Genomic DNA, 15,592 nt, shown 5'->3' with positions numbered 1-15,592 from the left:
TGTTTTAAGATATTTTTCCTGCAGCTTTACATATCGCTTTCGAGAGGCTTCCCTAACCAAAACGGAAAGAGGAAGAGACTTAGAAATGTTGATGATCATCTTTTAGAAAAGAACTGCCGCTCTAATATAGCTATGAAAGAAATGGTTTTATTTTTTGAGAGTCGTGATTGCTTTTGACTAATTTCATTTTTAATTTACACCCGTTATAAAAAACGTGGCAATTTGAAAATATATTTTAGATATATACCTTCTATTTTTTCCTCATCAAAAAAGGGTAATGCACGATGCGTGTATAGTTTACTTAGAAATAACAATATCTTTTTTGATATTATGCGAAGGTGAAACAAAGACTTTGGAAATATTGACACCAGTTATTATACTTTTCCTTTGTCTCTATAATTTATTCATTCAAAACCTTTTCCTTTTTCGGGTGTATATGTCAATACCCGTTTTAAGAAACGTTGAAAAAAGGTTTCGATAGTTCTTCTGTCATCTTCAGTTCTGATCTATAAAAAGTACAAAGATGAATTTTTCAAAGCATTTTGATAAACACTTTAAAAAAAAATGCTCATTGGACAAAACAAACAGTGGGAACAAAACAATGTCATATATTTTCTTAAATTCGTGACATATCTGCTGCTATCCAGACCATATATACCTTTCCTTTTCTTATCAAAAAGTGTCTCTTTCATATAGAAGTTATTTTTCATTTTCACATTTCAGTCGAGCAATTACACGTCGCTGAAATTTGAAGAAAATGAAAATAAGAATATTTAATGTGAAACTACTTTTGTTTTGATCCTATATGATAACTTTCACGTTATCGCAGAATAGTACGAAAGCATATATGACGGTTTCCACTGTTTCATACACTGGTCCCTCAAAATACAATTCAAAGATAGACCGTCAAAGACTGCATGTTGCTACTGGCATAGCACAATTTTTGTTGGCATTGAAAAGAACTAGAGGTTGTATAATGACGCTTGAAGGTAGTGTGGAAGAATACTTGTCGTTCAAGCGAAACAGAAAACCAGCCGCACCCACATATTTATGAGTACCCTGTTCCGCAAGAGAAAGATGATTCAAGAATATAGTATCTCATTGGCATTCAACAAATAATTAAATGCTAACAAATAATAATATTAACAATAATAATAGAGATAATGATAAAAATAACTTTTAGGGTCTCGCTCGAAAGCCTCGTCGTTCTTTCTGGGCTCCAACAATAATTCTCAATGCTTCTTTTAATTTTGCCTGTTAATTATGAAGAATTTTCCTATTTCATAGCAATTCCATTCTTGAGGCTTCTGTTTCGTACCAAAAAGGATTTCACGTTTTTGAGGATATTCCGTCGATCCACTCTTCCTCCGTTCCATCATTCTGTTGGATAATTAACTCAAGGTATCGTATTCGCAGCTTGCTCTCTTCGCAAATTTAGCGGCTCTTTTTGGCATAAGTCGCTGATTTAAAGGTTAAAATGCTCTTTTCTCAAAGAAAAAGAAAAATTGCACTATCTTTTTTGTAGTAGAAAGTAAAGTTAGTTTCTTCTGTTGTGCGCTTTCCTTTGAAATCACTCGGCATCAATTTTGGAGGACCTTTCGCAGACGGTTGAATTTTTGTGTAGGCCGATGATAAGCGGTGTTCACATAAAAAGAGGAAATTTGAGATAGAAATCAAAACGTTGCGGATAGTGATAGTGGAATGCCAGTACGTCTCCGGTAGTTTTAAAACAAGTATTCTTTGTTTGCGATTAGCATGACCATGTCATGCGTGTACAAAATTGTCCTCAATTAACTATTTCCTCTTGCCGCAAATGCCCGTCTCTACTCGCTATTCATACGTGTGATCGGAATAGTTTATTGAAATAACATTATAAATATTTCTCAACTATTTCTACAGTTTTTGTCCAAAGCACATGCATATAGTATCAAATACAATGCTCCGAAATCAAGGGTGACTCCAAGCTGCCTCAGTTGGCGGTGCCCAAACCAGACTTAACCCTAATTGTGTTTACAGTCGTTTTTGTGTATATGGCCTTGAATCGGCTGAAAATGTGGTGATACCTAAGTCTAAAATCCAAGATTTTAAAGATGATACTTCTTGGAATTTTTTCGTTCGTTGCAGTTAGGTCCAATAATGGTACAAACATCTAATCACCTGATTTATCCAAAATTTGTCATAGTATAATAATAGCATCATTACAACCGCTGGCTTTTGAGCTTTTTCATGCAGTTTAAGACTTCTTTTTCGTTTGGTTTCAGAAAATTGTGGAGTCATTCGGTGATTTTTTACTCATTTTTAACCTTAAACATTAAATAACGAATACAACGGTCACATACAAGACCTTTACATGCGTGGAAGACTGGACCCCATATTTTGCATATGAGCAAACAGTCTGTCAGCAGCTACAGTAGTTAGACAAGATGGCGGACGGCTTGAAAGAAAGTGACTCAATCAAGTTAAAACCAAGAGAAAATAAGCAATCGAAAAAGACAAGTGAGTGAGATCTTCTGTTAATTAAAGTGGTATGCTTGTTTGCTTATGCGAGTTGCAATTACCTTTTTTTAAATCTTCAGAAGCATCTGCTCGGGCTAAGAAAGATGAAAATCAAAGGTGAGATTCTCTTTTCGAATCATCTCAGGAGTTTACTTATTTGTAGCTTTTCATATTTGCACATTGTATACTGGTGAGTTCCACTTTTCATTTTAAATGAATACTCTTATCCTAATTACTATTCTTTCTGGTTTGAATTTTAGGTTAAAAGAGATTGAAACCTCCATTCGCTCTCAAGTTGCCGCAGAAAAGCGAGCCCATGACATAGTGGAGAGGCTAGTTCTAGAAGATTTCATCTCGGAAGACTTCCTCATCAACTCGGTAAACAGACTCCGTTAGATTGTGTTCGACCTCGAATCCAGAAAAGGAACAACGTCAAGATAAAGTTTTGAGAAAGTAATATGTTTTCTCTTAATTCTGCAGGGAAACTTGATCACAACAAGCCATTATGCAGATATAGTAGAAGAGAGGATGTTATCCAAAAAGTGTGGTTACCCTTTATGTAGAAATCCTTTGAACCAGGTTGGTAAGTCAGTTGCTGTTAGTCCAGTCTAAAGTATGTGGCAGATGCTTGCAAATGCCCCTTTTAAATTGCTCATTGTGCATGACAGAATCACAGCATTGGCAAAGTAGCTGCTATACAAAGAGGGTCACATAATAGTTCTGGACAGATAGCTCATATAGCTGAAAATGGCTCTGCACTCACCAGATCTAACCAAGTTCTGCTTTACTCTGCCAAATGGCCCCCCTAATAAAAAATCTATTAGATATTGTTCAAAAATTAAGAAATGAAGATGCATCTTGGAGCCAAAATATTCAAATAAATGCCTAGACCCAATGGATATACTTGTATGACAATATCAGGGATGCTTATGCTGAAGTCTTTCCTTGGTTAAAAACTGTTCAAACCAGTTTGTATTTTTTAGTTATTTTATTCCTTACCATAGTTAGAAACCAAGAAAATTAAAACTCAAACTGGTGTGGAAAAAATTGATATCAGGCAGTTGAAGGAAAGGTAGCATATACAGCATGCTTACATAATTTGTTCAATTTTCCAGATTGCAGCACAAAAATACAAGATCTTTTTAAAAACAAATCGAGTTTATGATATCACAGAAAGAAAGGTAAGCTATTCTCCTTCTTGTTATTTCAGTATTGTTGTTATTTATTATAATAATAAGGATAATAATAACATCAATTTATTTAGTACTATTCTGCTAATCTTCCATAGTGCTTTACAATCATTAATGCTAACTTAACTAAGGTAAAAACTATAATCTAAAAAAACAAGATAAATTTACAAAGCTAAAAAAATAATAAAAAATTTTTAGACATCAAGAATAAAAGGTAAAAGAGATAAGCTTCTTTGAAAAGATAGATTTTTAAATTCTTCTTAAAAATAGCTATAAAATGGAGATTTTTTAATGCTAAGAGACAATTCATTCCTTAACCCTGGTGCTTCTGTGCTGAACACCCTCTCTTCATAAGTAATTAGTTTTGTCTGTGGCACAGTGGGCAGTTCTTTGTTACAAGAACATAAAGACCTAAAGATACTTGAGTGGCTCAGCATTAGTAGCTCAGTGAATAAGAAGTGGTGAATTGATCACAATAAATTGACAACAAGTCACTTTTATGATCAACTTTACTACAATGTACAATGTTATTTTTTTAACCTTTTTTTTTTACATTATTTGTCTGTTTTTTTCATATTTGGGCATTATCGAGGCTGCATATTGTTGTCCAAAAAGCATATCTGTTAGTAGGATATTAAGATTCAACCAAAATTAAATGAAGAAATAGGTTTTTTATTGATTTAACAACATGCCCTTAACAGTTCCAAATGTCGTTAAATTTAGCATTTGTTTGTGTTACAGTGTTTTTGCTGCAACTTGTGTTATAAAGCATCAAAATATTTCGAGTCACAAATCTCAGATTCTCCAGTGTGGACACGGATTGGTGAAAGGTACTGTCACTCTGCCATAATTTCTTTGTTAATCATTTTAACAAAATTCAAAATTCTTAACCCTTAAACTCCCATGAGTGACCAATAATTTTTCATATTGATATCTATACAATATCAAGCAGAAGACTGATGAGAATAAAGAAAAATATAAATTATTGAAAAGTTATTATTAGCTGCTCGGATACCAAATTGTCAGAACTAGCATCAAAAGAATTGTGTGGTAGATAGTAAAGAATTAGTAATAAGATTCTGGAAGAGAAAAGGTTGACAATACTATGGTTTGCACATCAGAGTATGAAAAGTATGCATTTGTTTGAAAAAATGTTTGGGGAATAAATGCAGAATAAATTCACATTTTGGGGCAAAGAAGAATTTAAAAAGTATTTTTAATTTTAAAAGAATTTAAACATACCCTTGATTCTTCAAGGGTATGTTTGGTATGGAATACATCTCAGTGTTGTTTCACTCGTCTGGCAACAATTTTTCTTACTTGTGGATCATCTCTGAGGTTCCTGGCCTCATGCTAGAGCTGAATTGACATACAGTGAGAATTCAGTGTGTCATTTTGTTTTTATGCTGTAGATAATGTACTTTATACAGATAATTATAATCGTTATTTAGAGGGGATTTGAAGCCATCTGAGCAAAATTGCATGATTGCATTTATCAGATATTCTTTTGTGTGTTTCATGTGATTGCAGGTGATCTTACAACCTGACAACCTGCATAAGAAGTTGGCTTTGATATGATGAAGTTCCCAACTTAGATACAAAGATTTTCAGTGATACTTTCACCTACTTAATCACAACACATAAGTTTCTTAAACACTGGTTAGATATGACAAATGTGTTGCCAAAAGCTATGAACTGTGAAATGATATTAATGAAGTTAATACTTGATATTTTTGCATGCCATACAGCCCCAAGATGTTTGTTTTGCTCAAGAATGAAAACAACACCAGTAGGTATGGGAAACTGAGAGTTAATTTGTTGGTTTATCAATCAATATTAGTTTCTCTCTATTAATTTATCAGCTGAATAATCTATGCAGGATTTTGAGAGAATACAAGAGAGAACATTTAGCAAAGATTGGTCAATTTGGTTGCAGGTTATGTGATTCTTCTAAGATGGGTTTGGTATAGAATACATGTATGCCTTAATGTTATTTCACTGGCAACAATTTTTCTTACTTGTAGAGTATCTCAAAAGTTCCTGGCCTCATGTTAGAGCTGAATTGATATACAATAAGAATTTAGGGTGTCATTTCATAAATACGTAATAGACAAAGTACTTTATACAGATAATTCTTATGACAGAAGTTTGCAAATTACAACCTGTTGGAAAATGAGTCACAAAATCTTTCAAAGTGCTGTAAACACCCTAAGTTTATTATTACTCCTGACAGTAAACCAAGGGAAAGTGCAGTCTACTGCTTAAATAATTAGGAAAGGTGTGGGTTTGTCTATACAATAAACAACAGATTTTTGACCAATCATATGGCTCATGGTATGTTATTTATAAAATAATTTAATTTTAGTAATGTAATTTAATTATAATAATGTAATGTAATTATATATTCTATGCATGCAAAAGCCACCAACACACAAAGCTAGCTGATTCTTACCAGCTGGTAGATCATTAACAAATCTTTATCTGCATAGTTGTTTACTGATTTAAATAATTCAAAGTTGACCATCTCTTTTCACAGGACTGGTTCTGGTGAAGTTCTTCTTGGAAAAGATAATAAACTAGAAAATATAAGGTGATAGAAACAATCATGTCACCATCAGCAGTTAATGTATCCCACATGTTCTTTATCCTTATTTTACTATAGAGGAACTGTTAGCACAATCAATTTGTATCAACGGTTTGCTAGAAATAAGTTTACTTGAGCAAAAATTTAGTGGGGTATGTAAAAGTGAGCGTGCCTTTATTTGTTGGTGTTTGGAACTTTATGAGTCAAGTCTGTTAATGATGATTAGTGGGCAAGAACACTTGTTCATAGCAAAACGTGTTTTAAAAATTATTTCACTCGCGTCATAAAAAGGGTAAAGTATTCCTCTTAGAGTTTATTTTTGATCGGAGTTTGTATTTTTCTTTAGTGACGGTATGCAAGATGATCGCGTCATGGATCCTGAGAAAAGTGAAAAAAGTTTGTATGGACTGGCGGCAGGCAATAGTGGAGAATTGTCGCAGGAGGAAGATTCTCTAATAACATCACAAGAGAATTCTTTTATTCGCAATGAGAACAATCCACAAGGGAACTTGTCATCGTCATTGTCCACATCTTTTCTGGCATGTAGAAATGAAAAATCAAGTGCATTAGATCATTTGTTGGACAAAACAGATCTATTACTTGAAAAACCTAAACAGATATCAAATGAACCTGACCTCCTACACTGTCATTCACCTAAAACGCCTGCCAAATCGCAAAGGAGGGCGCAAGATTCCAACAAGGGTGAGAGAAAATTTTCCTCTGAGGGTGAAAGAACGCTGGACTTTGTTAAGAAATCACTGGACAGTGACACGGTTATTCAATCTGTCCAAGTTGTGTTCCAGGAATGGTGCACACATTCTACCTTTGAATATCTGGGACTCGCTGTAAAACCAAAAGCCGCGAGCGTCACACCAGAGGCGAAGGACAAAGGTAAGCATTTTTCTTTGATTATTAGACGGCAAGTTTAGGGTTGCTCTGACTCTAGAGTCGGTGGGCTATGAGGGAATCAAGATCGAGGCAATTATTGGCTGCAAATTTGGAAGAAAGCCAAGATCTGGTGAATTAGAAACCAACTGATCTTTGTGCCACAGGAGTGAACCATGTAAGTGTAGTCATTGTATTTAATTAGTTTAATTTGTTTGGGACTTGCGAAGGGACACATTTAACCTCGACTTTGTCGACGAAAGCTTGTGAATGAAAACTTGTCTAAGAAATCTTTTGAGGGAAAACTTGTTTGGCAAATCTTTTTGAGGAAAGCTTGTCAGGTAGAACTTGTCCTGGAAATATTTTCGAGGTAAAGTTTTCCAATAAAACTTGTCTTTGAAATCCTTTAAAAGAAAACGTAAGTGAAACTCCGGCTTTGTTGAACCATCTAGACCCAGAATCCTTCACGACCAGGGCTATTCAGTTCTTCCAAGCTGCCTTGAATGACAGTGAAGATTCAGACTTAGAAGCAGATACTGACCTGAGTCCGAAAATAACCAAAGAAAATATCGTGATAAAAGAAAACAAACCTGCAAATGAGGTAACTATGCAGTTATCATTAATTAAAAAAAAGAGACATTTTCTAAGGCGCTTGGTCATGGATTAGTACATTTTATTCTATTGAAAGTAAATTTATTGATTATTATGAAAATACTTCTTCGTCTAGTTAAGATTTCTCGTACTAACCTTCGCTGGTTGAAAACCATAGTTAAGAATATAATTTAATATATGCTCTTTTATGGAAATTGGTAACGGTGTAAAAATGTATCTTTAATTTCTTGTGCTCTAAAGTTAACCACTTATGTCCAGAAATGCACGCAGTATTATGGATTCATCGATTTCATGGATTTCATGGATTTCATGGATTTCATGGATTTCGTGGATTTCATGGATTTCATGGATTTCGTGGATTTCGTGGATTTGACGATTCAGTTCATGGATTTGATAATTTTGGCGAATTTTAGTAGAATTCGTCCAAGCGAAATCAGCATGGTGGATTTGACGATTTTGACGAATTTTCGCCATTTTCGTTACTGTATGCTTTTCACGGCATATCTCAAGTTAACACTCTATTAACACTTTCGTTAATTGTTGTAGGATAGAATTTGTATTTTGCCTCCTATTGACTCAAAATCACAAGTTACCATCAGAAGACGAATTGTCTTGGATAGATTGTTTCGAACGTAAGTGTGACTGGCCAATTATAATTTTAATCAAAGTATAACATGACGTCACACGTAAAAATCGCACCTTATCACTTAAAAAAAAAAGAAAAAAACATTAAAGTGAAATGATTTAATTTTCATTGGTGTCCATATATTACATAGAATTGTACATGGTCACTTGGAGGTAGGAAATATGTCGTGTTGAAAAATATTTCACGAGTGAGCGATATTTTTGAAGAGAAATTTCTTATCTCCGCGCGGCCATGTATCCACTACATATTTATTGGTGTTTTTAACAAAAGAATCAATTTACTCGTGCTTGTTGTTTATGAGATGATTTAGTAGCGAACTCGGCCTATCTATCATCCCACCAACGCGTGCTCGTGTAACGATTGTTAGTAAGAGAGCAATCTTCAATTGGGTATCAAAAGTGATCCAGGTTTGCCTTGGCATTACTTCAGTCAGCTTTGTTAGTTTGCCTAGAAAACTTGTACCACCTGCTCACCCAATGAGATTCTACCAACCTTGAGCCAATTGTGACTTGATAACTCGCGCTTTCCCACTCTTTAGGCCATTTCCGAGTATCATCTCTGAGTTCCCATTGGCTGTTTATGATATCTATATTTGCCCTGATTGGTTGTTGTGATTACCATGGTATTGTTGTTACGGGACTCCATCGGAAAGCGCTTTGGCAAGGTTACATTCATTTGCTGATTCAATTGCATGAAATAGTCTTGCTTCTGTCCTTAGCATGCCAGATTTGTTGAGTGAAATCAAGTTGACTGTGGGGGAAGTATCACGTGACGTCACTCAGCTGGTTCACACCTTTAGGTCAGTGGAAGTAGTCCTAATGTGAATTTCAGTGCTCACAGTGACAACTTTAATGTTTATTGTGTCAAGGTTAAAATTATTATTATTATTAATTGCCTTACAATGAAAAGCCACGTTGAACTCGACTAAAGCGAGCGGACGTTAATTTTCAACTTACAGTTGTTAATCAGTGATTGTACAATAAAACAATGGTTGCACAATATGTTAATTTGTTTTATTTATATATATGTTTATTTATTGTAGTCTTAACAGTAAAAACATCACCCTGAAGCCTCTGCAGTGGAGAATTCTCTCCTTGGCGTTGATTCTTATGTGGGTATATTTTTTCTCTTTATTGGAGTAATACACTAAATAACCTTAAGTTGCCGGTTTTCGCTGTCACGCCATCATTAAAACCAACCGAAAAAAAAAATCAAGAATCAAAGAGATAAACGAAGATGAATATTCAAACAGTCTCGCAAGGATTCAGATCTCGTGCTGGAGATAATTGAAGACGTTATTTACTCATATTTATAAGACGCCATGTCTGTGTGCCGGAAGCTAACAAAAACATATATCATCGAGTTTTGTCGTCTTCTGAGGACTCACAAACATTTCTATGGGTCCTTATTCTCATACAAGAATTGATCAGATGCAAAATCTCAGCGGATAACTCACTTTTTTAAACCTACGTGATTGCATTCTTGGCTGTCATTTTAATATCGTGTCAATTTGTGAAAAGATAAGTCTTCAGCTGTTCTATGAACTAACTGTACTAAAATCTCAAAAGGATTGATAAATCCTAATTTTTTTAATTTTGATGACGTTACTTGAAAACTGGGTATAGCCCATGCCAGCTTTAGAAGTCATTTCCTTCATACCTCTTTATATTGGGGCAAGTTACGAGTTGAAAATTACCGCGAGATCCTCGGTTTTACTGAGTAGAAAGAAGGTGATTTAGGTCAGTGCAAGACACGAAGATATACATGCTAATTGCTGGATTTAAATTACGTGAATCGTGAATCGCCTTTCTTTCACCAACTTTTTAGCCTCTCAAATTTTCTGTCTACAATTGTTTTCTTAGTTTTCTTTGCAGAAATTAAATGTTGACGGTTGACAATTTGTTACATTTTTGACAGACTCGAGAGGAAGAACTACCATATAGCACAAGCATTGGAGTCTTCTAAGAACGACTTCGAAGTTTACCTCGCTCGTTTGGAAATGACGCGGAAAGATATTGAACTTGTTTTTTCGCCGTTATTTGAAAGGCAACGTTGCCGAGATTTCAGTAGTGAGGTAGAAAGCAATGAAGCAGTCGAGACATGTGAATCTAGAGAGGAGAATCACAAAGTTTACGCTAATGAAAGAGAAGGTTATGGCGACATGGAAGAATTAGACTAAACGAGATACAAGATGCTGGATTTCGGGAAACTCGTTTGATTGTGGACGAAGTAGACTTGAATAACAGACACCCAGATTGAGAGGAGCGGCTCAAAAATGTTTTTAAGAGGCATTTAATCAAAACAATGATTCTCGCAGGTGGACTGCAATTTCAGAAAAGAGGCCTGAGGAAAAATCAGGCCTCGACGGAATTCGAACCCATGTCTCCCACCTACCCTTTGGACGCAACTACCAACTGAGCTACAAAGCCACAGGCCACAGGGAAAGCCCGGCAAATTTCAGATTTTAAAGAGACTTATATTAAAGGAATCCACCTTTTAGTAGTATTTTCATGGGTTTGGGTGACTTTAAAATCTACCTTATTTTCATTCCAAAAAACTGATTATTAAAAATGTCACATAGATCAAGTTTGTCGATCGTATTAGGTCAGTTTTCGTTCGCTCTTGTAGTTGTACTTCTGACCTCAAAATCTTCAGGAGGTTATTTTCAATGTTTCTATATAATCCTTATTGTATTCCTTTGACTCATAATATTTATTTTTCATTTGAAAACAATACTTTTGGATAAGCACGTTCTCTCACAAACCTTAATGGTGTCTCGGCAACAATCCTTCTAACAATCCTGTTTAAGCAACAGCGTTATCGACAATCGTTAATTAATTCCTGTCTGTGTATTTGTAGCTAGCTGGTTTGCTGTTGAATATCAGTTACAAATCCGATTATTGGTTTCCTGTGGATACAGTTTTGCGAGAAGGTTTTTCTTCAAAGTTGTTTGGTTTCTTTTCCTCCCCCTCTACTTCTTCTACCAGCAATTCGTCAAGGAGAAATAAAGTTTTTGGAATATAGTCCAGGTCTTTCTGATCATCGTCGCTGCGATCACCAACACTCTTAACAGGACTACACAGAGGCGTAGAACATGTAGGTACAGACGGTAGGTTGATGATCTCACATTGGACCTCGGCCTTAGTTGTAACAACTTTCACTAGTGTGTCTGTGTAATGAAGAAAGCCATCACGTTTAATAATGGGGACAGGTTTCAAAGCGCAGAAACTGTATTAAAATTTGTTTTAAAAAGTTATCGTCTTAGCCACACTCGCCGTAGATTTTAAGGAAACATCGAACCAATAAAATTCCAGATCACATTGTATACCGATATCAACAAATTCTCTTTCTCTAATGAGTACTTCGGTTTCAGGCAAAGGTTCAAACAGGTCAATGTCTTTTGTGGGTTCATCGCTGGCTCCCGAACAACTGAATTCCCCATAGCCTTTCAATAGCTGAGGAGCAAAAGTGTTTTAAAGAACCTCAGTTATTTATTTTTCTTGAGGTTTCCACGTAAATCGATTCTGCATTTACTCTGTTAACCTCTAACTTTTGAAGAGCTCTACTTCTCCTCGGTCGTTTCTCAGTTCGGCAGCCACTTTCAGGTCCTCGCTGTCTGCCGACTGTATGGGTCTTCTTTTTACTACGGAAGAATTTACTTCTGGTAGTGCTTGAATCGTCTGTATCGACTTTTGAGAAAAAAAACTAATAAAACCGATTGCGTACTTGAAATATATACTAAACAGTTACGTGGAAAGAAAATGTGCGATTTTTGAGTTTACATGCCCTCCAAAGTCTTGGACGTTAGCGAGCAATTTGGGCCTTCGGAAACCTCGATCCGAGAGATCGTTCGAAGTGAACTCCATCTTTCCGTTAGCACAGTAAACCGAGTCGACACAATTCGACTACGCAAAGTTTCTATCGTCCACTCCATGGAAAGCAAAATGACAAACCCGGTGCCAAGCACAGTGGTAAACCCAATGCCAAGCGCGACAGCAACTCAAATCAAGGTCGACCCGAGCACCGAAAAGCTAATCAACGTCAAAGATCAAATTCACATTGGAGAAACAATCTCTCAAAGCAAGAGCGAGAAGACCTTCATGAGCTGAATTCCAATCCTGACATTAAAATCCTGCTCATGGATAAAAACGTAGGTCCAGCTTTTCTGTCAACGGATTGGGTTCAAGCTGAGACACTTAGATATTTGCATGACGAGCTTTCATATTATAAAGTCACACAACAGGACTGGTATGCTAATCGTCTTTGTGTGATCAATTCTTGCGAAAGGCTCATGTCTATTTACAGTGGATTTATCTCCTCTAATGTTGCTCGCTTTTTGCATAAGTACTAAATTCTAAACTTTTTAAACATTTTCACCAAATTAAGGCCCAAAAACTCGACCAACTTATCGGCCCTCAAATTAATAGCGACTCATCGCCTGAAAACCTCAAAACTGTAGTTACCATTCCAGAAAATTTACTACTTTCCGATCCAGAAAAATCAGTTCTCAGCAAGGGCTTCAATTTTTTTTCCCATATCCGAAAAAACCGACGAATTTTCAGTTAAGCAAGACTTTACGTGTACCTCTGCCAATGTTATTTACTATTGCAATAAGTTATACATCGGCGAAACAGGAAGACGACTAGGTGACCGATTCCGAGAACGCCTTCGCGACGTGGAAAGAAATGACAAGGACGCATCCAAACCAGTCGCTAGACACTTTAATCTTCTTAATCATACTAAACAGCATATGGCAGTTTGCGGCCTTTCCTTACATCTAGGCAGTACGGAAAGCCGTAAAACACCAGAACAAAAATTTATATTCCAAATCGGCACCCTTAATCCCCACGGAATCAACGAGCGCTTTTACGGTAGACACTTGTCTCTAAATTACACTGAACCCCTCTGGACACATTTAAATCAAGAAAGGGAAAATGTCTATCCTTTTCGCGCTCAAGGGCGAATTGGATCGACGGCTGTACTGAATTCAAATGCGACAAGAGGCGCTCCGCTTCATTTCCGATACCACAGAAATAACATCATCGACATACCATTTCCAGAAAAAGGGTTTAACCGGTGAAGTGGCTAAGGCCCTTTGTTCCACGTCTTCCATTACCATGTTAGCAATGACAGCGAACCCATCGTAACAAAAACTTGTTGATAGTAGGTGCCGTTATATGTAAATTGCGTGGTTTTGAGGCAAAAAGACAGCAGATGAATAATATCCTCCACAGGCAAAGAAGTTCTTTGTCCCAGGGAAGCATCTTCTCTGAGTCTTCCTCCGCAACCTTGACGGCAAGATCAACTGGGATTTTGGTGAAGAGCGAAACAACGTCGAGAGATACTAATTCTTCACAAGCGTTAAGAGTTTTATCTCTTATGAAATCCGCAAATTCGCAGGAATTTTTGGCAGTGTAATCAGTATTCCCAACAACAGGGGACAAAATTCTCACAAGATAATTAAGCAGAGACAAAAGCTTTGTCGTGATATTGCTGTTTGTCCATAACCATGAACACAATTACCCTTGTCAGCAGATAATACGAGCCTGTCCGGATCCTTTTTAAGAGCTATAGGCGCATTGAAAACATCCTTTTGAATGTTTTTGGGAGGAGGTTTAGCACGCCTGAGTATGCTACTTACTTCTGCTCTTACCAAATGCCTACGATCGTCGTTGAGTTGAGAGATACTCTCTTCAACAGCGGCGACAATTTCGGCATTCGGTATTTTGCGAGGAGCAATAGCAAACTTCAGACCCTTCTCTAAACCACTCCGTTCCAGCGCGGATAACTCCTTGGAGGAAAGGTTCATGACCCATTTATCTTTCAAAGATGAGCCTGAATTAACAGGAGACCTCTTACTGAGCAAGTGACGGAGTTTTCTTTCGTGTTTCTCTCTCTGTTTGGTAAACGTCTGCAGTTGAATTGTAACTTCTTCGGTTACATTCATTAAATCTGCAAGCCAGAGTAGCATCAAACTATGTCTGATTGTCCACCTGGTTGCCGTGTGAACTTTAATATATTTTAATTTTATTCCTGTTTTCTCGTCACCATATTCCCACCAATGGCGTAGCTCCACTTTCTGCATATAAACCCACACTCAACCTACAATTCCTCCAATCGCTCTGACGAAGGGCTAACGCTCGAAACGTCAGCTTTTTTACCCTTTACGGTGGCTAATTTACGTTTTCAACTCAGTTGTTATCACTAAGTTACCTAGTATTGTTGTTGATTGTTAAGCCCACAACACATTTGCCCACGGTCCCTAGGGATTCTGGCGAGCTTATTCAATTACTGGAAAATACTGTCTTGCCCAACTCAAGCTGTTTTCTTGTCACCGCGGAAGTTGCATCTCTATATCCCAACGTGGACACCGAAAAAGCAGTAGTGGCTCTCGACTTGCTCCACCGCGATGCTAGGGTTCCCGAAACTCCACTATTAATTCAGCTCGCCAGACTTGTACTCGACAATAACTATTTATCGTCCGAATCAGTTCAGTCCGGACATTTTTCACCAAGAGTTTTGTATTGCTTTGGGCACTCCTTTCGCCGTCACAGTCGCAAACGCTTTTATGTATTTTCACGAGAAAGATATTGTGGAGCAGTACACCCAATTTCTCGTGCTCTATTGGCGTTTCATTCATGACATTTTTGTCATTTGGTGTGGGCCCAGGGATACCCTCCTAGAATTTCCAGGTGCTTTTTATTACAAAAAGGATCGCATTAAGCTTACTCGTTGTATTAGTAACGTTAGCATTTGTTTCCAAGATCTTTGTCTATATAAGGATATTTCCTAAAGCGTACTGCAGTTTTCTATCTGCATGAAATCTGTAATTTGCGAAATGGAAAGTTGTGTTCACAGGCGGCCCAAGCTCACGTCTCGAGAAAAAGCCAACGATGAATTCATGAACGCGTCACGCGTTGTGTGACTCGGTGTTAAGTTACGGGAGGAACCGTTGAAAAATTGAACACGTTATAAGGAATAGTATGGGGAACGAAATATGGTCGATTTACAACGATAAATATTTCGAAATATGAATATTTTACACGTAAAATAAATAAAACTTGCTCATGCCCTGTGTATCCGTCGTAGTTTCTGGCGATTTCTGCCGTTTTAAGCTTGCTTTACCATCACTGTTATCCATGTCAAAAGACATGACTTTAAGTAAGTAAGTGTTTTGTG

General features: G+C 36.7%; 1 protein-coding gene and 1 pseudogene across 1 annotated transcript; both read left to right on the top strand.

Moving 5' to 3' along the window:
* Positions 1-2,419: 2,419 nt before the first annotated feature.
* LOC131791701 (putative RNA polymerase II subunit B1 CTD phosphatase RPAP2) lies at positions 2,420-11,684 on the top strand. The gene is made up of 14 exons (XM_059109073.2): positions 2,420-2,496; positions 2,577-2,613; positions 2,757-2,874; positions 2,977-3,075; positions 3,612-3,677; positions 4,428-4,516; positions 5,435-5,479; positions 6,223-6,276; positions 6,617-7,161; positions 7,608-7,756; positions 8,314-8,399; positions 9,132-9,212; positions 9,456-9,524; positions 10,331-11,684. Exons 1-14 carry the CDS (start codon positions 2,424-2,426, stop codon positions 10,590-10,592), a joined length of 1,773 nt encoding a protein of 590 aa, XP_058965056.2. The 5' UTR covers positions 2,420-2,423; the 3' UTR covers positions 10,593-11,684.
* Positions 11,590-15,338, top strand: LOC136276798 (uncharacterized; annotated as a pseudogene).
* The last annotated feature ends 254 nt before the right edge of the window (positions 15,339-15,592 follow it).

The sequence above is a fragment of the Pocillopora verrucosa genome, chromosome 4 (assembly GCF_036669915.1).
Source record: "Pocillopora verrucosa isolate sample1 chromosome 4, ASM3666991v2, whole genome shotgun sequence".
Taxonomy (NCBI): domain Eukaryota; kingdom Metazoa; phylum Cnidaria; class Anthozoa; order Scleractinia; family Pocilloporidae; genus Pocillopora; species Pocillopora verrucosa.
This window is presented reverse-complemented; position numbering and strand designations above follow the sequence as displayed.

Bases quoted from the DNA above. Each gene is read 5' to 3' on its own strand.
- LOC131791701 (XM_059109073.2), top strand. From the start codon at position 2,424: ATGGCGGACGGCTTGAAAGAAAGTGACTCAATCAAGTTAAAACCAAGA. The intron at 2,875-2,976 runs GTAAACAGACTC...TTAATTCTGCAG, and splicing joins AAGACTTCCTCATCAACTCG to GGAAACTTGATCACAACAAG. The intron at 8,400-9,131 runs GTAAGTGTGACT...TTCTGTCCTTAG, and splicing joins TTGGATAGATTGTTTCGAAC to CATGCCAGATTTGTTGAGTG.